Source organism: Saprolegnia diclina (assembly GCF_000281045.1).
Source record: "Saprolegnia diclina VS20 unplaced genomic scaffold supercont1.46, whole genome shotgun sequence".
Taxonomy (NCBI): domain Eukaryota; phylum Oomycota; class Saprolegniomycetes; order Saprolegniales; family Saprolegniaceae; genus Saprolegnia; species Saprolegnia diclina.
This window is the reverse complement of record NW_008246113.1, coordinates 46095-64974: the sequence shown is the minus strand read 5'-3', so window position 1 is coordinate 64974 and position 18880 is coordinate 46095. Positions and strand designations below refer to the sequence as shown.

The window sequence follows — 18880 nt, the reverse complement described above, 5'->3', positions numbered from 1 at the left end:
GTCGTCGTCGCAGAGCTCTTGGCAGTTGACGTTCGGGTACCAAACATCGAGATCGTCGTGGTCTCGCATGCCGTGTGCGGCTGTGAAGAAGGTCGCGGGGTGCGCCGGTGCCATGATGGACGCGTCGTACAGCGGCAAGCACGAAGGCGGCGTCAACTGTGCAAGCCGATACGCGTGCTCATTGTGTGTTCCAATGTGCAGCTGGTCGTCGACAGAGCGCATTTTCGACCAGCGCAGGTGCGGCGGCGTTGCGTCGGTAGCATTGTCGGCGTAGAGCAGAGAGGCAAGCGTGTGGTGAGGCGCCATGCACGTGACGTCACGCCCGTCGGTCACATCTTGAAAGTGGGCAAAGCCTCGGGCCCAAAACCATGCTGTGAGGTCCATCGAGGCGTCTGTGAGCATCTACAAAAGCCACCATGTCATGCGTCGACGGCGAGAAGATTCGGACAGTACATCGATCGACGGTGCTTCTGGCGCGAGCGCTCCGTGCTCCCACATATGCTGCAGACCCGAGCCGATCGGCAGTGCGATATGACCTCGCTCTTCGATGGCCTACCGCAGGAAAGTCCATAAAGACTATGAGAGTTGCAGCCGACGTACGGCAGATGCAGCCACGACGAGATGGTGCACGGCGGCGGACCGGCACAGCGGCGACTGCGTGAAGAGCGAGTCTTGCGCGCCGGCGGCCACGCCACAAACGACCGTGCGCATGGGCAGACAGTCGGCCCAGGATCGCGTTGCGCGTGGGTCCGAGTGCCTACAAGGAGCACGATGAACCCATCAGTTCTGAGCGTGTTGGACGTCGCAGACCGTTGCAGGGCTTGAAGCGACATCGGCGGCGATGTCGAGCGCGCAAACACAGCTTCGTACTGCGTGGCAAAGGCGGTCGTCTGGTAGCTGCACTCGGCGTGCTTGGGCACATGGCTCGCCACGTGCACGCTGCGAGGTAGAGTCGTGAGGGCGTCGCAGTCATGGGACAAGGTACCTTGGCGGCGGCGTGTAGTACGCTCGGTGGACGAAGAAGACCGTCGTGGCCGCGAGCATGTAGGCGCAGACGCCGGCGAGCGTCAAGCGCTGCGTCATGGGCCCGCTGCACGTGAGCTTCATGGCGCCGAATCCAATGTGCCATCAAGCGCGGTCGGTCGAAGCTCCAGCTGGTCCTTCGCTTCGCACTGTGTTTCTGTGTTTTAGTAGGACCCACCTCTGGGAGGGGCAAACAACTGCCAAGTTGTATTTGCATTATTTTGGGCCGACCCTGGTGGTCAAGCACAATGGGGGGGCCATTCAAATGTGGACGCTAAGAAAGGCCGGGTCAACGCATGCCTGCCAAGCTGCTGGCATCCATTGACCGAATGCGATAGTGCAGGTCGCGTACAGCAGGAGCACAGGATATCGTGGCATGTCGACCGCAATGGCCGCTCTGCCTACGTCTGTAGTCGTACACAGAGCTCTAGTACTCGGAACCGCAAGGGCTGACGTGTCGAGGGCTTGGTCGTGTTCGGTGAAAAAAGCTGTAGGAGGGACGTAATGGGCTAGACAGGCGCTGGATGTCGTCGAAAAGACGTACCACCTTCAGTACTCAGGTACTATACCACGGTGTCTATCAATGGGCGCGATGGCAGAACGATACTACACAAGGGACCCAGTCCTCGGGCTTTAATGGTTCTTTATGGGGTTCCGTCGCTTACAGCGTCCTCTTGGTGAGAGTATGTTGTTGCTGCAGGTACCCTTAGAAAGACTCGAGTCCAACGTTTGCGCTACCACCTCATGCACAGCCATATGACACGTCGCATCCCACCATGGACACTCGACGTAGGACATGACGCGATCTCTGCACCCGTTGCCTTTGTGGACAGGACTGCCTTGGAGCACTGTCTGTCATACAACCTAACGACCAGATACGACCACGATGACGAAACAATGTCCCGTATTTGTCTGCAAAACCGGTCATCGCCCACAACGAGCGACCAAGCACCTTTCGCTTGGTCGCCGGTTGTTCGCGACTTGGACATCTGTGCACCGTCTCGACCGCACGACTCCCACACGAGGCAGTTCTTCGGCAGTCAAGGTTGCACGAACGTGCCATGGCATCGGCTCCGGCATCGAATCGACGGCGTTGCCCGGTTGGCGTAATTAGGGTTAGGGTCCTTGGCGCATCAAAACGCTCGAGCGTTCCCGACAGCGAGAGAGGTATCGTTTCGCGAATGACAGTGTTACCCATACGTCCAACCAAGACGATATTGTCATGCATACATGTCGCGATGGTCATGAGCCAAGACGGTCTTGCACCACAAAAACACTGGACGCAGTATACGAGACGACCTTGCTACCAAGATTACGGTGCGCTGGGAGTCGTCATATTGTCGAGCAACTGGTAGTCGCAGTACGACTCGCATGACGCCAAGTGCAGTCTCGGGTCCGTTGCGTACGTCGACCCGTACTCGGACCGGAACATGGCTTCCGGAAACTGAATGCTCGGCACGTGGTTGCCAAAGATCGTCTCGTGGCATGTGAGCGGAAACATGTGCGGCACGGGCAGCTCGGCTTGGGCCGTCTCGACGTGGATCTTGCGGTCCTTGACGCGCCGCCACATGTACAAGTCCAAGTACGGCGTCCCATGCACCGACTGGTTTGTCGTCACGAGCGTGTGCTAGGGTATAAAATACTAGAAAATCGAAACGTTGAGAAGTAGCAAGCGAGCAACGTACGTTTGGCGCATATAGTAGCGACGCGAGCGGGTGGTGCGATGCGACGCACGCGCCGTGGATATCACGTTCAAACACGTAAAAGCCCCGGGCCCACATGGCGTCTTGCACTCTTGGCCAGTCCGTGCTCGACGGCAGGACAATGTCAATGTCGGGGGTGTGCGGGATGATGGCCTCGTCACGCCATGCCCCTAATAGCACATTTTAGTTAGTCGTCATGTCGCATAGTTCTTCATAATGCATACCGAGTAGGGTGCCAAAGTAGACAAACGACGGGAGATTCAGCTCTTCGACGACTTCGAGCATGTTTTCGAGCAGCAGCTGGAGCACAGCCGACCGGCATGGCTTGCCTTGCGGCGTTTCGAAGAGCGTCGGCTTGAGACCGCGTCGTGCACCGCACTGTTGCGGCTTCATCGGGATGCAGTACTCCCACGGCTTGCCTTCGCGGAGCTTGGTCGTGTTGCTGAACGGCGTGAGGTACGGCAAGTGGTCGTCGTTGAGCTGGAGCGGCAATGGATGGCTTAAGTACGTGGCCAAGCGCGCGTTGTACTCGGCGTCATCCCGCAGCGGGCAGTGAGGCACGTTGGCTTTAACGTCGCGAAGGCTGTAGAGCGTGTCGTCTTCACAGAGCGCTTCGCAGTGTGGCCGCGGCCCCTTGACGTCGTGGTCGTCGTGCTGCCGCATGCCTTGGGCGGCTGTAAAGAACGTTGGGGAGTGCGATGGCGCCGTGATCGACGCGTCGTAGAGTGGCAAGCACGCTAGCGGAGTCAGCTGGGCGCGCCGGTATACATGCTCTTTCTGAGGCGCAATGTGCAACTGGTCCTTGATGGTCTGCAGTGTCGACCAGCGCAGGTGCGGTGGCGTCCCATCCACTGCCTCGTCCGCGTAGAGAAGAGTCGCGAGCGTGTGGTGGGGTGCCATGCATGTGACCGCGCGGCCGGCCGTCTTGTCGAAAAAGTGGGCCAACCCCCGGGCCCAAAGCCATGCTGTGAGGTCCATCGAGGCGTCCGTGAGCATCTAAGAGCATTGCACCGGAATGAACCTGCGCAGATCTACATGTCGGTCGGGTGTCGTACGTCGATGGCCTTAGCGTTGGGTGGCAGCGCGCCGTGTTCCCAGACGTGTTGGAGACCCGAGCCAATCGGCATGGCGGCATGACCTCGCTCTTCGATGGCCTGCAAGAAGCACACTTGCATGAGATGCGTTGACGTACGAGCGGAAACGTACGGCGGCAGTCGCGACGACCAAGTGGTGCAAGACCGCGGACCGGCACGGCGGTGATTGGGTGAAGAGCGAGTCTTGCGAGCCGGCGTTGACACCGCAGACAACCGTGCGCATGGGCAGACAGTCGGCCCACGATCGCTGCGTCTGCGCATCCGAGTGGCTACAAGAACACGCAAAATGAGCCAAGACGGCCTGTATAAATCGCGTACCGTCGCAGGGCTTGCAGCGACGTTGGCGGCGACGGTGCGCTTGCATAGATAGCTTCATACCGCTCGGCAAAGGCAGTTGTCTGGTAGCTGCAGTCGGCGTGCCGCAGTGGTGTGTGGCTCGATGCATGGCTACCACAACGGTGATGACCACGGTGGTTGCTGACAGCGGTACCTGTGATAGGTGGTCGCCGTGTACTGGCGGTGGACGAAGAAGACCGTCATGGCCGCAAGCATGTAGGCGCAGACGCCGGCGAGCGTCAAGCGCTGCATCATAGGTCCCTTCAGAAGGCGTGGCCACGCGACCTTCATGGCGGCAACTCTGAAATGCTGAGCCAGCGCTTTGGTTGCGCGTCAACAGCTGGTGGCCTTTTTGGTAGGACCCCATCCGTATTTTTATTTCAATGATAACGTATCTTTTATCATTTGTATGGATTATTTATTGTATTTTTATTGGGTAGGCCCGGGTCAAAGGTGTGTTGCTGGACGACCACCACGCGCAACCTATGCCGGCTTGTGCAGAACAGTTGGGTAGGATGACTATGTACTACATAGTCATTCTTGGCTACATACTATGTAGCCAAAAAGAGACGCTAGTACTGACGCAGATGGAATAAAACTGTGTGACTATTGTATTGGAAAAGTTTGTAATTCTCTTGGTCCAGCGTCGAAACTTTCGAAGCCATAACAACAGCTGTATTGTCCGGCAGCTTTGTCCGAGGTGTAATGCTGCGCTGGAGCTATCGGCTGGTGACACAAACCCCACGTGAGGGCAGGCTCGACTCATGGGACCAAGCCATTTTGAGACCAAGCCGATGCTGCATCTCTCTTTGCTCGGTGTCCGGGCCAATTCTGGTTCTTTACTTCTACGTCAGCACCGATCCGCCACCTCCGTGTCTGGTTCAACATCTGGCGAGACGGCAACGATCGCATCTTCTGAAAGGCGTGCCAAGCTCATGGCGATTGCCGTCAAGGCGGCGCGGGCAGCTCAACTGCACTTTGCAACCTCGTTCAAGAGCCCGAGTTGCCCGCTCTTCGTCGGCTCTACCATACCTTGTCCGGCGGATTGTCCTTTGATCTCAACCCAGCGTTCCCAACGAAGACAGACCAGCAATTTATTTAGCGTGTAAAGTGGGTGTGTTGCGGCGCAAGCAGCCGAAACAAGCATTTCGGGGGTTGCGAAGCCACGCGCATTTTAGATTTCAGCTCCCGTGAACCAACCCGCCACTCGTCCCCTGGGCGGGACCCTTTCCTGAGCCCACCCGCGTATCGAAATGCGTGGAATAATGGTCTGTTGGTATTGGCATTGTGTTGGGCTCGAGCGCAACAAACGAGTCTTCCGCGCAATACTGGCGAACCTTCCCGCTGCAGCGCTTGCTCTCAAGGCAGCTACTGTTGCACGTTGGCTCGTCCGGCACTGAGCCCGGCGGACTGCGTCAAGGACGAGCTCGTCAAGATCGAGTACGCACAAACGAGCCAGATGACCATGGAGCGGAAGTCTCTTCTACACTCGTATGCTATCTCGACGGACCACAGCGATGTTCGGATCGACGAGACGAACGGCTGCACTGACACGGCCGCTACATGGACACCAAGCACATGAAGGCAGCTTGCGAGTCTCTTCTCGCTGCCATCAAGGTCACTGCTCCTCACGCCGATACTTTTGACAGTCAGGACACAATAAGAGGCACACAAGGACGTCTCGCCGTCCGTCAACTCTCCACCAGCGGCTATGACAAACTTGCTACAACTCTCTAGAGCGCGCAGCGCCCGCCGGCTCAACATTTGCGCCAATTGGGCTTGGTGATGAGACTCCATATCCAGCTCGTCCAGTCCATCTGCAACGACGCGCGAAGCTGAAGTTGCCAAGCCAAAGCCTCCAGTGAAGGAGCGTGCAAAGCGCGTGGTGGTGCTCGGGGCGCAAGAAGCCAACGGACCAGCACCCACGGGACGCGTTCAAGCCTGCCGAAGTTGGCGAGGTCAGTGTTTACGACAACCATCACGCCCTGCAGTAGCACGCGTGATGCGTCGTGCACTCACGTCATCATCACCAGGACTTCGAGTCCTGGGAAGTACAGTGCGCCTTGTTGTCGCAACAGATCCAAGCGCTCGAGTACTCGAGAAGGCGCTGGTGTGAAATCATTTCATGCTTCTTAGCCCCAACTGCCGGAGCTCCCCGCCGCAGCTGCAGTATCATTTGACGGTGCTTATATTTAGTGCATGACGGTATTCCCTTGACCTATCACACGTCCACGGCTCTGCATTGCACTAGTTACGCGAATGCTGGACAGCAAACAATGGTTTATCTATAAATTTGGACTTAATGGAGGCGTGCGGCAGCCACGACTTGGTCAATGACGGTGAGGTACGTGCGCGCAAAATGCGTGTTGAGATGCAAGCCGTAGCACATGACCGGGTACCCGTCGGCGTCGGTGATCATGATTTCGTCGCCGAGCGAGTAGTTGTCGGCGTAGTCGATGAGCGTCGCGCCGGCACCCTTGACCATTGCATGCAGCGGGTCGAGGAGCCACTTGTACTCGCGGTTGAAGGCGCTTCTGTACATGGGCTTGGGCATCGTCACCGTGTCGCCCGAGATCCATGAGGACGGGTTCATCGCTTCGTACTCGGGGCTTTGATCGACGACAAAGACGTGGATGCCCATGTCAGTAAGCTCTTTGAGATCCTTCTCCATGATCGACCACATGGCATTGACGTCGTGCACGGATTGCTCGGGGCATTGACGGTCATCGTCGTAGCAGCACTGGGGCGGCGCCGTATACGGCAGCGAGTCGGGGCCCGTCGGGTGCACGTACTGGTAGTAGTGCTGGACAAGGAGCACCGCCTGGGGCTTGACCGACTTGACCATGGCCAAGTTGGCGTAGTACTCGGCCCGGCACGGCATGAGCGGCCGCCCGGACCAGCTATTGATCGCAATCGTCGGGAAATTGGTGTCGTTCTGGGCGACGGCGTCGTCGTAGAGCTGGGCGAGGCGCGGCTTGGTCATGTCCGAGTGCGAGTCACCGAGCACAATCAAGAGGCCGTTGTCCTTCTCGTGGCCGGGGTTGACGAGGAAGACGCCACCGGGAAGAAAGTAGTTGTCGCGCGTACGAAAGTTGGCGGGGTAGGTTGCTTTTTTTAGGTACGGCGAGTCCTTCGGGCACTCACTGAGCCCTTTTTGCCAGTCGCCATCGTAAATGGCCGCCCGCGCTTGCTGCAACGACGCAGGCACGTTCCCGACAGTAGGACCGGTCACCCCTTTCTCCACGACGCGGGGTGGCGCGTGTGGCACATTGCGCAGGCCAATCTCAATCAGCGAAAAGTCCGACGGGTGGGCGTGCACCATGGCCGATACCACCGCGAGGCCGACAACACACAGCACGAGAAGAGGCGTGATCCACTTGGCTTTGCGTCGGCGGAGCCGCAGCTCGACGTCTTCGTATGTCGCGATGCTCAAGACTACCGAGACGAGGAGCAGAATCCACGGCTCGGCAAAGAACGGGCGCGGCGCCGACGCGGGGTACCGGTCGCCGAAAATGACAAGGAGCGGCCAGTGCCAGAGGTAGAGACAGTAGCTGATTTTGCCAATGTATACAACCACAAAGTTGCTTAGGACGTACTTGTTGAACGGCGCATGCGGGCCTGCGGCAATGAGCAATGTCGCACCGGTGGTTGGAAGAAGCGCCCAAAAGCCGGGAAACGCGCGATGCTCGTCGATGGCAGCAAAGCCGATGAGGACGAGGCCAAGCCCGAGACCGGACGTCCATGCGCCTGCACTCGGCGACGATGCAGTACCGGGCTCCTGGAGCAGCGTGAACGATACCGCTGCATGGGACGTGACGTACGCAAGGAGCCCACCCATGGACATTTGCCAAAAGCGGCAGAGCGGCATGTAGAACGACACCTTGTTGCTGCGGTAGCCGAGAAATGCAACGTTGATCAGAAAGCTCAAGGCCATAAAGGCCACTTGGAACACAAGCGCGCGCTTGTGCGAGAGCTTCACGAGGATCGCGCAAAAGCACGGCCATAGAATGTAGAACTGCTCTTCGACGCCGAGCGACCAGAGGTGCAGCACCGGGTTCGCACCCAGATCAAAGTACGCCTTCTCGAGCGAGAGCACTTGGAGGTTGGCGCTGAAGAGCGTGCCGGCAAACATGGTCGCCGCCATGAGCTTGAGCTTGGGCGCCATGAGGTAGAGGTACCCGAGCCAGAGCGTCGCGCTCAGCACGATGATGAGCGTCGGGAAAATACGGCGGACGCGGCGCTCGTAGAAGCTGCCGTACGTAAAGCTGCCGCGCTTGTGCTCCTTGAAGAGAATCCCGGAAATGAGAAACCCGGAAATGACAAAGAAGATGTCGACGCCAATGAAGCCGCCTGGAAGGAGCGTCGGGTACGCGTGGAAGATGAGGACGGGGACAACTGCAAGCGTCCGGAGGCCGTCAATGTCGGGCCGGTAGCTGTGCGTCGGCGCATGGTCGCTCGATGCCTCGGTCGACACGTGCGAGAGCAAGCCAACCTCGGGCTCCGAGTCCAACGCCGTATCGGGCAGCCGATCGTGGATGTCCGCCATCCTGTTGGCAAGTGTTCTTCTACGGTTTGGTTGAAATAGCCCCAACCGACCAGTCGCGACAGTGTTCGAGATTTTCAAAGCTGCTGTACCGACGGAATCTCAACCTTCTCCATCTCTGCTCCGAGACTACAGTAGTATCGCTCGGGGCCCGCATGGTCCTATCGACACATGGATGTAGTCGTGATTGCGCCGGGGAAATGCTAAAATGCGTTGGCCACTGTGTGATGTTTAACATTGTGGTCACCTGACTCTGGCGAAAAAGCCACTCAGGGAGCCGATACACTGTACTCTCTCCTACGCGGCACCTTCATACTGTGCTCGTTCGAAAAATCGCTGGTGGTGCCGAGCACCTCTCCTTGTTGGTCCCGAGCGCCGTCGGCACAAGCTCGATCTGGCAGAGGGTTCTAGTATTTAGTGATGGTCCATCCGCGAAATGGAAACAAGATGATGTTGCAGCGAGGTTTCTAAAGCCATGGCTCCTTCACAGAACCCGACCCTGTTCATAAGGGGGTTTCAAAGGTGAAAAATGGAAGGGCAATTTTAAGTGCAGTAGTGCAAGAGGTGTGTTCTGTGGGAAGGCCGAATCATTTCCCGATTTGCAGCCTGTATAGCATACTGCTAAACCCGCCTCGCCCGCCACCAGACGAGCGGGGCACCAATACATTCTATGCCCCAAAGCGCTCGGCCTTTGATAGAGAAAAAGCCATTGGCAATGGCCTCGCCAAAAATCGCTTGATTTATAGCCAATAAAACGTGTTTGCTTTCCGGAGGCATTCCGGTGGCCGAAATGCGTCCATAATTTGATTCGTTTTCATTGCATGACGTCCCGGGCCGAGGACATGGCGGTCCTTGCGCCAGCGTACCTCCTCTTGAGATCCTCTCAACAGGTCCGCTGCCATATCAATGGTCTTGCAGTAAAGAACAATCTGCATCGTCTTGGTTGCGCACCAGGTTGTGGGTGTCGTTGGGCATAGCGGACGTCGCCCTCGTGGCATCGTCCTTCGTCTCGATGTTGATGAAACGTTCTTCACGGTCGGCTGCAGAGAGCCTTCCGCGCATGTCCTTGTAGGACTACTCGGCTCGCATGCGCGCTGGCTTGGCGCACATGCCCCTGTTCAAGTAGACTACCTGACCTTCTTGCCCGCCGCGTCTAACAGCGCGGCCGCGCGCTCTCAAAAACCTTGCGAAATTTGATGGCCTCACTTCTCTCCATCATGGACTCGCTCCATGGCCCAAAATCGACCCTGGAGATTGCAATGGAGTTGCCTCGACAAGGGAGAAATTCGCTTCCTTTTTGTCCAATCAGCGCGCCGTATTTTCGAAAGTTCATTTTTTCGAACTCCATTGAAATCTCCATTTTCAACTTTGAAACCCCCTAATAGGTCGGGTTCTGTACCCGACCTGGCGAATGCGCAAAACTAAATAGAAGGTTGTCTATCAGCGTGAAAAAGAAATCAGACGTGGATAGTGCTTGACTACCCCGGCAGTCATCATCATCGTTCGAACAAACTGCACTATATCCGGATATGGAAGGCACCCTGGCTTTGATGGCTGTTCAGGATACTAGTACCATGGCAACAACGACGTTAGCGATCAGGAGGTTCCATGGATCTTGAGCTCGGAAGCGACGAGGCGTGTGGAAGTACCGCGATTGGAAACCTCGTTTTCTTTATTTATTCGAAAGTTCGTTGCAGCCCCTCACAGTCTGCAACCTTCTTCTTTCGATTCGGCTCGCAAACAAATGCGAGGCACTGCTGTCGTTCTTTCTTGCGTAATAACATGGATGCATTTACACTAGAGTGTCCCTCTGACTATACGTTTACAGTAATGTCATATTGGACCAACAGTGATTGGGACCAACAAGATCGCGGAATCTTTTTATCCGGCGGTCGACACCAACAAACCGTAGAAGCTTTGCAATCATGCACGCTTGTCGGCGCGCGCAGTTTTCGACTTTGACGATGAGAGCAACCTGCACACCCACGCTCCAGAGGCGGGCGATTGTCGGTGCTTGCATCTACATGACAGTAATGTGCCTTCTTTTGATCTGGCACCGACCCGACGATCTCGAAGCCGTCGCACGAGTGTGAGGCGGAGCTTCAAGCCGACGCCGGTCCTACGATACCCGTGGACCAGTACGACGCATTTAGCGTAGACGCTTTCTCAACACATGTGCTAGGACCTCCCACCGTAAAGAAACAGACACCACCTCGACGCCCGAACCAGTCACCACAGCCATCGTGGTGCCAACGCCCGAAGCAGACAACTGCGTCTATCAAAGCCGTAGCTTTACCGAGCGCTACGATGCGCTCGTGGAGAGCCTGATTCAGCCGCCCCCGATGATCCAGTCGCTGCTCCGGTACGCCATTCCGGTCGCATGCTTGCTTTGTACCGAGATGTTTCATGGCTAGCGTGGCGACGTACGACGAACTGAGAGCGCGATCCTGGTCCGACTGCCTTCCGCTGCACACCGTCGTCTGCGGTGTTACTGCGGGCTCTCAAGACTCGCTCTTCACCCAGCATCCGCCGTGCCGATCTGCGATCGTGCACCACCTACTCGCGACGGCGATAGCCGTGCGTCCTATTCTCGCTATTATTTGTGCAGCGCGAGTCCCAAGTGCGTGCTAGGTTGTGCGCGAGCGCGGGCGATCGGCTGTGCTCACGGGTGCTGCGCTCCAGCATGTGTGGGTCTTTGGCGCGCTGCCGCCACAGATGCCCACGGCTCGCGTACGTCGATCAACAGAATGCCATTTAAATACATTGTCTCCATGTAGGTACTGCTCACAAACACTACGGACGATCTCAGCGCCGCGCTGTGGGCCCGCGGTTTTGCCCACTTTTACGACGAGACGAGTGGCGACACCGTCACGTGCATGGCACGCCACCACGCACTCGCCACTGTCGTGAACGCTGGCGATGCGCCCCCCGACGTGCTGCCGCCGCACCTGCGTTGGGAGCGTCACAACGAGCAAGTGGCGCCATCCACATGCCTTTCGCTCTACGACGTGGTCATTCGGGCACCGGAGCATCCCGAGACGATCGTTTCGGCAGCGCAAAGCAAGGACGTAGACGCGGCGATGCTCGTGTACCCCAACCCGAGTTGTCAAGCGCTCTGCGACCACGACACCCCGGCATATCAACGCGACGTCCCCGCCAAAGTCGCGCAGTGTCCGCGGCGCGACGATGCCGAGTACAACGCTCGACTAGCCACGTATTTGGAGCACCCCTTGCCGCTCAACATCTCGCCCGCGCACGCTCTGAACATTACACCGTTCAGCAACACGACCAAACTCCGCGAAGGAAATGGGTGGGAGTTTTGCATCCCAATCAAGCCGCAGCAGTGTGGCGCACGGCGCGGCGTCAAGTCGACGCTCTTTGAGACGCCGCAAGGCAAGCCGTGCCGATCGGCCGTGCTCCAGCTGCTGCTCGAAAACATGCTCGAGGTCGTGGAAGAGCTCCATCTCCCATCGTTTGTCTACTTTGGCACCCTACTTGGTACGCATTATAAAGAACTATGCGACTTACTCAAATACTTACTCAAACTAGGCGCGTGGCGTGACGAAGCCATCATTCCGCACACGGCCGATGTCGACGTCGTCCTTCCGTCCTTTACAAACTGGACCCTCGTCCAAGATATGATGTGGGCCCGGGGCTTTTATGCCTTTGTGCACGATATCCACCGCGCCTGCCTCGCGTCGCACCACCCGCTCGCGTCGCTTTTGTATGCGCCGAATGTAGGTCTTTCAAATCTTACGTGGCAGCGTCTCATTGCGTCTTTTGCGTAGCAAACCCGAACGGACTCGTCGATGCATGGCACGCCGTACCTGGATCTGTACATGTGGCGTAAAGAGTACGAGCCGGCCAGCGCGCGTGTCGAGGTCGAGACGGCCTGGGTCAAGCTCAACGCGTCCCAAGTATTTCCGCTGACGTGCAACCACACGATCTTTGGTAGTCCCGTGCCTGGCATCCAACACCCGGAAGCCATGTTGAAGAGCGAGTACGGTGACACGTACGGCGTGGACCCGAACTTGCGTCTGGCAGCGTGCGAGTCGTACTGTGACTATCAGCTTCTCTCCAATATGTCGGCAGTGTCGCGCTCCGTAGGCTAGCATTGGATGGGAGGCGCGATAGACGAGTCCTATACAGTGAACAATATACAAGTCGTAGAACTGAGGATGTGTACAAGCATCGATATGCTGCTGGAATGAGTTATTAACATGCAACGCTAGCGGATATGTCATCTCCTGAGCTCGAATGGCCGGTGCGTAGCGTCAATGGTTGTGGATAGGGATTGTGCTAGGAAAGGGAAGGCGGAGAGCGTCAAGTGAAGCAGCAAGCAATGGCGCGACGGGCCAAGTGCCGGACATGCAGTCGCGCGATAGTAGCTGCTTGGTACTAGTACTACTGTAGTAGCTACCAAAAGCGGGTATGTTTGTCATCGTAAGACTCGGCTGCTGCGTTCAAGCCATAGACAATACCAGACGCAGGCTAGTGCCATTACGACCGGCCAGAGGGCACGAACGGGCGACGGACTTGAGCCAACATGTTGACACGGTTCATTGCAAAAATTTCGAAATCAACCACGAATTAAAAATATTTTAATATTTTTGCAGCTGGAGCAGCGAGATTTGCTGAATCGAGTTCCAGCCTCTTCACGGTTCTTGATGGGAGCACGAGCGGTCGTCGAGTAGGCACTGATCCCGCACAGGCCAACGCGGTGCTAAATGTCGTCTTTCGCTGTGCAAGCAAATAGACTGTGTTGAGTGGCGGTGTGGACACGCGTAGGAGCCTCTGGGGAGCCTTCTGGGAGGTTCCTGGCTTCTTGTTCCGTGCTTGCTACCAAACGAGTTTCGAATCAACTCGAGTCGACACGCCAGTGCTCCGCCTGCAATCCACCCAAAACCGCCTGATCTGCAACGTTTGGGCAATGTTTATTCAACGACCGTCATATCCAAGAGAAACACAAACCATGGAACGTCGACGCAAACGTGCGGCTACCTGCCAGTGGCTCCTGCCACCCATGCCTGGCACCACAGCAAAACGAGGTTCCACACAATCGGCCAGATGTTGCGCACGTTAGTTGATATATTGAAATAATTCAAATCATTGGCGCTTATGTGGTCCGATTCAAAAAACAAATGCAATAGTCCCACATGGGCAGCAACCTCGGGCTGGCGTGGCCGTACCGGTAGGAAAATATTCGGTTCGTCAAAATGAACGTTGCGTTTGCCAAGCCCCCTTCGCATCCATCAGATTCGCCGCCTCACATCGCGAATCAGATGCCACAAGGAAATATGGAAGCAAGGCGCAGCTTCCAATATCAGTGGTTGCTTTCAAGCCCAACGACTCGTTATGGAGAACAAGCGAATGTGCGAGCAACGTTTTGGTTTGGACTTCGTCATTTTGCAGAAACAACATTTTTCAATTTGAGCACCATGAAAACAGAGCACATGATGGAGAGCGACCGTCCACCCCTCGTCCGCTTCGACTTGGTTCACGACGGTGACCCAGTATCACTGTCCGGGTATCGACCCGACATTGACGGGCTACGCACGTTCGCGATCGTGTCTGTCCTTGTCTTCCACGCGTACCCGACGCTTCTTCCCGGTGGCTTCACGGGCATCGATATTTGCTTTGTCGTTTCTGGCTTTCTCATCTCGGGCGTTCTCTCCAAGCAGCACAAGCACCGTCACTTTTCGTACATCAGCTTCTGCGAGCGCCGCGTTCGCCGCACCATGCCGACGCTCATCGTTGTTCTCGTGATGACACTCTGGCTCGGGTACATCTTCCTCCGGGGCGTCCCGCTCAAGCACATGGTTGCGACGTTGAGTTCCACCGATGTGCAAGCACTCTCGCTCGAGACAGCGTCCTCCAAGCACGGTAGCAACCCGCTGCTGCATCTCTGGCCGCTTGGTGTCGGCGGCCTCTTCTATATTTTCTGGCCGTGCGTTTGCATTGTCCTCATAAAACAGCCATACACGCGAGCCGTCCAGCTCCAGATTGCATTTTTGGCGCTCAGCTTTCTCATCAACATTATTGCGTCCGTCGAAAAAAACCACGGCAACATGGCCGTGTTCCTCATGCCGCTCGGTCGGTTTTGGCAGCTGTCCATGGGCGGCCTCCTCTCGTATGTGATGGCAGAGCAAGCGACAACGTCCTTGACACCGCTCACCGATTCATCACATTTTGGTGCATGGATGTCGGCAGCCGGGCTTGGCCTCGTCGTCATCGGGCTCGTATTTATTGAGTCTCAAAGTGCTTTTCCGGGCATTTGGGCGCTTCTACCGACCGCCGGTGCGACCTTGCTCCTTGCCGGAGGCCCCCAAGCGCCGTTCAACCGCTACGTCCTGAGCAACACGATGCTTATGCAATTTGGCAAGATCAGCTACGGACTCTATCTCTGGCACTGGCCGCTCCTTGTCATCTCCAACCACCAATACCCGCCAGCGACAAGCCGTCCGTTCACCGTAGAACCGTGGTGCATGCTGCTGGTTTCCGTTGCCTTGAGTATCATCACGCACGGGGAGGTCGAGCACCCGCTGCGCAGGAGCACCGCCAAGTGGATCACACCCGCGATCGCGCTTTGTGTGTTGGGCCTTGCCGCGGTTGTGGTGACGTTGCACATGCTTTGACAATGTCTGTCGCACGGGGTTTTGGACAACATTATATATGACCATGTTCCGCATTATCGTCGTTTGTACACAAAGACTTTGCATACGTAGCGCTACGCCTGAATGCGTGGGAGTTAGCACTTGGTCGTTGGGAGTGAGCTGCGTACGGAGAGATCCATCCCGTGGTGGACCCCACTCGCCGAGTCATAGCTCGCGCGAGGTCGTACGCAGGCTCCTGTACTCGGACCACACAACATTGTTTCTCTAACGACAGAATGTACTCGTATGTTTGTATCGCGTTTAGGGCTGTGAATTGAGATCTAGGCTATGCGATGCAGACTCGAGGTGGCTGATTTAGCAAGGCCATTTAACCGCAAACATTATAGCCCAAGCTCCTTTCGAAATGGCGCGTTGATACATTCAACGTTGCGACAGACCTCGCCAGCAGTCTTGCGCGCCAGCACGAAAGTACTTGGACAACGTCTTCCCACATGTCGCAACTCTATGACGTTGCTACTTCCTCTTCTTTGGTTGTTATTAATGGTTCGTGCGCTGGACCTTCTGCGTCCAACGCTTCTTTGACTTTTGCAAGTCTGCAGTGTACTACTGGTCGCGTTGCGTTGGCTTCGATGACACCCGTGGTGTCACGTCCAATCAGCGGACGAGATGCGCGCTGCTCTAGACGCTTTGCTACCGGCGATGAGCGACAGCGTCGCGCTGATACCGTCCCGACTTGGGCGGGCTTCAAACCGTCGTGGTCCCGTGCTCGGTGCTACTTGGTGCGAGCGAAACGCCCGTTGGGCTGCCACGTAATTTCCGCGGGCAAGGACGCCATTTGATTGGCTCCCGCCGAATTCGGCTTTCGGATTGGCCAAAATACTCGACACCTGGAGCTTGTGATTGGGCGACTTGTTTCATTCGCCACCAGGATGACCGAGCGCGTGGTCCTCTCGCCGACAAGGACTAGGATCAAGCTCGAGCCCGGCCTCGACGAGCGCTCTGCCTGGGGCGCCTACGACGATGACGATGACAGCAGCAACATGGAGACGCTCCTCGCTGCGCCGGTCTTGGCGGATACGACGCATGCCAGCTTGGTGGCCTTCCGCGACGCCCGCGCTCGCTACGAGGTCGCGTGTGAAGCCAAAGCACATGTGCACACGCGCCAGTCCATCCTCGCGACGATCGCACCGCCGACGCTGCGGTTCCTTGCGCACTACAAGCTGTGCATGGCCGAGGCCGCGATCACCGACGCCGACATCCTCGCGTGGATCGAGCGCGAGCTGGCCACGACGATGCCCACGTCGCTCGAGGCCGTCGTGCAGCACTACCGCGTGCACCTCATCATGGACATGCGCATTCCCGACGCCCGTGCGCGCGTCGCCACGTACTTTATGCGCGCCAACGAGATGGCCGACGCCAACAACTTTCGCTTCGCGGGCGCCAAGCTCTTTTGTGACATGCTCGTCGAAGGCGTGCGGCCTCGCGCGCTGCGCCGCGACGTCGAGCTTCTGCTGCACGTGCCCTCGAACGCCGACGCCAAGTGCGACGACCGCCGTCTCTTTAACCTCGTGGAATCCTGCGCTGTCGCGCACCAGGCACGGCACCCGTGGCGCCGCCGCCGTCGCCGCACCGTCCCCGGGCGTAGCGTGCAACTGCTACGCACTACGGATAGCGCAGCATGGCGGTCGCCCGACGTGCTTTATCTGTAGCTGCATAAGCAGAGTGAAGACGATGTATTTCAGTTGGCGGGTGTTGTTGGACGACGGTTCGATCCCGTCCATGTTGGTCATTCTTTTGCTGTTTATTTTCTCATGTCAAACTACTCGATTAAGTCTTGGGCATCGTCGTCGTCGTCACCGTCAAGGTCGTCGGCGTCATCCAGCTCCAACTCGGACCAGTCATTCTCGTCGGAGTCATAGACTGCTGCACGCTCCAGACGTCCGTGATCGACAAAGAAGGCTGCGACCGCCTCGACGATCTCGGGCAGCACACTCGGGTGACGACGAGACAGCAGCTGCTGCAAGAGATACGCCGTCGCGATGCCACTGCCACACCGTCCCGCAATCTCGATCGCCGTCTCGCCTTGCTACACCATGTCATCGTTATAGCCTCAACCAGGGCTAGGGTTTGATGGACCGTATTGGTCATCGTCACATCCAAGCGAGTGTTCTGGCAGAGACGGTGCCAGATGCGCTCGGCCGTCGGGTGCAGAAAGGCCACGTGCATGAGTGCCGTGTTGCCGTCCTAGCGTATATATTGCGATACATCAACATGGAAACAGATGACAATATCGTACATCGTCGACCGCGTTGACGTTGATCGTGGGCTGCGACAGCAAACACTCGACCATTGCTTCGTTGCTGTAGAGACACGCGACCATGAGCGCAGTCTTGCCTGTCTTCTACAACCAACAACGGTCAATGCATGGACTTGGATCGTCCAGACTAGCAAATGAGACCGTACGCAGCTGGCGACGGTCGCATCGGTGCACTCGTGACGGTTCGTGGAGGCTACCCACTCGACCTTGGGGTTCATGTAGCGGAGGTTCGCAGCGGCCAACGAGTCGGGCTCCATCGCCTCCATCCACGCCAGCGTCGAATCGTTGTCGTCACGCGGTCGGTCGGGCACGACCAGCGCCTTGTTGACGTCGATACGGGCTGCAAGCGCTTGTACAAGCGATACGTTTTGGCTGTTGACGGCCCGGAGCCAGGGCGTCAAGCCCGCCTACGTACCCAAGTCGAATCGAAATCGAAATGTAGCAGACCTCGTCGGCAATCTCAGCGTTCGTCGTCGGGTGCTGTACAAGGGGCGTAACCAGCGAAATGTTGTTCAAGCGCACTGCGATCGGGAGCGGTCCATTCGGGGTCTACCGACGCCTGCGTTTACTGGTTCTATGCATACGACGTACGGTGCCGACAGCCATGCGCGGGTGATCCAGCAGCAAGGAGGCCACATGCACGTCACCCGCCAGGCACGCGAGCATCAGCGGCGTCTGCCGTTTCTACATGTCGACCAGACGCGTAGAAGGACCTTGCTATGTGACGGGACCGAACCTTGTTCATCGCGTTGACATCGATTCTGTCGACGCCAAGTAGCAGCGGCACGAGCCGACCCGCGTGCTTGCTGCCGGACGCCGCATGGAGCGCCGTCGTACCCGACTAGTTGACACCATCGGTATGAGATGGGAAAGTGATGTAGTGTAGTACGTCGTTGGCAGCGTTGACGTCGCAGCCACCGTGTGCTAGCAGCGCTTGCACGATGCCAGGATTGCCTTGGCGAGTTGCCAATAGCAAGGCCGAGTTGCCGTGCTACCCACGATGACGCGTCACGTGGGAACATTGAACGAGATACTACCTTGTCCCGGACACTCGTGTCGATCTCTGGCTTCTCCAAGAGGAGCTGGACTATCTTGACGTTGCCTTGGTTGAGGCACACTTGCAATAGCGCCGTGAGCCCGCTCTGGTCGAGTCGCGGGGATTAGGGTTCCATCGTAGGGTTAGGTTTCCTACCGCATCCCGGTAGTTGACGTCGATCTCGGGCGACGACAGCAGCTTTCGCACAACATGA

At 57.2% G+C, this 18880-nt stretch overlaps 7 protein-coding genes across 7 annotated transcripts in view; 3 read left to right on the top strand and 4 right to left on the bottom strand.

Annotated features, from left to right (window-relative positions):
- Window positions 1-1107, bottom strand: part of SDRG_12024 (hypothetical protein) — a gene marked incomplete at both ends in the record, with an annotated part of 2102 nt that extends 995 nt beyond the window's left edge. The window contains 5 exons of the mRNA XM_008618081.1: window positions 31-402; window positions 454-552; window positions 601-757; window positions 811-939; window positions 986-1107. Of these exons, the coding sequence (XP_008616303.1) occupies window positions 31-402; window positions 454-552; window positions 601-757; window positions 811-939; window positions 986-1107 (879 nt within the window). The remainder of the gene's footprint in view (window positions 1-30; window positions 403-453; window positions 553-600; window positions 758-810; window positions 940-985) is intronic.
- A 1228-nt stretch (window positions 1108-2335) lies between these two features.
- On the bottom strand, window positions 2336-4447 carry SDRG_12023 (hypothetical protein; the record flags this gene model as incomplete). Its single annotated transcript, XM_008618080.1, has 7 exons — window positions 2336-2650; window positions 2709-2896; window positions 2951-3722; window positions 3782-3880; window positions 3933-4089; window positions 4139-4267; window positions 4311-4447. The coding sequence occupies 7 exons, from the start codon at window positions 4445-4447 to the stop codon at window positions 2336-2338; spliced, it is 1797 nt and encodes a 598-aa protein (XP_008616302.1).
- A 1889-nt stretch (window positions 4448-6336) lies between these two features.
- Window positions 6337-8760, bottom strand: SDRG_12022 (hypothetical protein). The gene has a single exon (XM_008618079.1). It carries the CDS (start codon window positions 8700-8702, stop codon window positions 6456-6458), a length of 2247 nt encoding a protein of 748 aa, XP_008616301.1. The 5' UTR covers window positions 8703-8760; the 3' UTR covers window positions 6337-6455.
- Window positions 8761-10663: 1903 nt separating this feature from the next.
- Window positions 10664-12811, top strand: SDRG_12021 (hypothetical protein; the record flags this gene model as incomplete). The annotated part of the gene is made up of 8 exons (XM_008618078.1): window positions 10664-10729; window positions 10776-10837; window positions 10882-11061; window positions 11114-11276; window positions 11331-11429; window positions 11477-12197; window positions 12249-12436; window positions 12488-12811. 8 exons carry the CDS (start codon window positions 10664-10666, stop codon window positions 12809-12811), a joined length of 1803 nt encoding a protein of 600 aa, XP_008616300.1.
- A 1310-nt stretch (window positions 12812-14121) lies between these two features.
- SDRG_12020 (hypothetical protein) lies at window positions 14122-15334 on the top strand (the record flags this gene model as incomplete). Its single annotated transcript, XM_008618077.1, has 1 exon — window positions 14122-15334. Exon 1 carries the CDS (start codon window positions 14138-14140, stop codon window positions 15332-15334), a length of 1197 nt encoding a protein of 398 aa, XP_008616299.1. The 5' UTR covers window positions 14122-14137.
- Window positions 15335-16221: 887 nt separating this feature from the next.
- SDRG_12019 (hypothetical protein) lies at window positions 16222-17102 on the top strand. Its single transcript, XM_008618076.1, has one exon. The coding sequence runs from the start codon at window positions 16243-16245 to the stop codon at window positions 17020-17022; it is 780 nt and encodes a 259-aa protein (XP_008616298.1). The 5' UTR covers window positions 16222-16242; the 3' UTR covers window positions 17023-17102.
- SDRG_12018 (hypothetical protein) overlaps window positions 17063-18880 on the bottom strand; it is a gene marked incomplete at its 5' end in the record, with an annotated part of 4937 nt that continues 3119 nt past the window's right edge. Inside the window, 10 exons of the mRNA XM_008618075.1 lie at window positions 17063-17399; window positions 17450-17557; window positions 17610-17714; window positions 17777-18037; window positions 18078-18179; window positions 18222-18314; window positions 18367-18471; window positions 18520-18621; window positions 18668-18772; window positions 18823-18864. Coding sequence (XP_008616297.1) covers window positions 17133-17399; window positions 17450-17557; window positions 17610-17714; window positions 17777-18037; window positions 18078-18179; window positions 18222-18314; window positions 18367-18471; window positions 18520-18621; window positions 18668-18772; window positions 18823-18864 — 1290 coding nt within the window. The 3' untranslated portion in view covers window positions 17063-17132. The remainder of the gene's footprint in view (window positions 17400-17449; window positions 17558-17609; window positions 17715-17776; window positions 18038-18077; window positions 18180-18221; window positions 18315-18366; window positions 18472-18519; window positions 18622-18667; window positions 18773-18822; window positions 18865-18880) is intronic.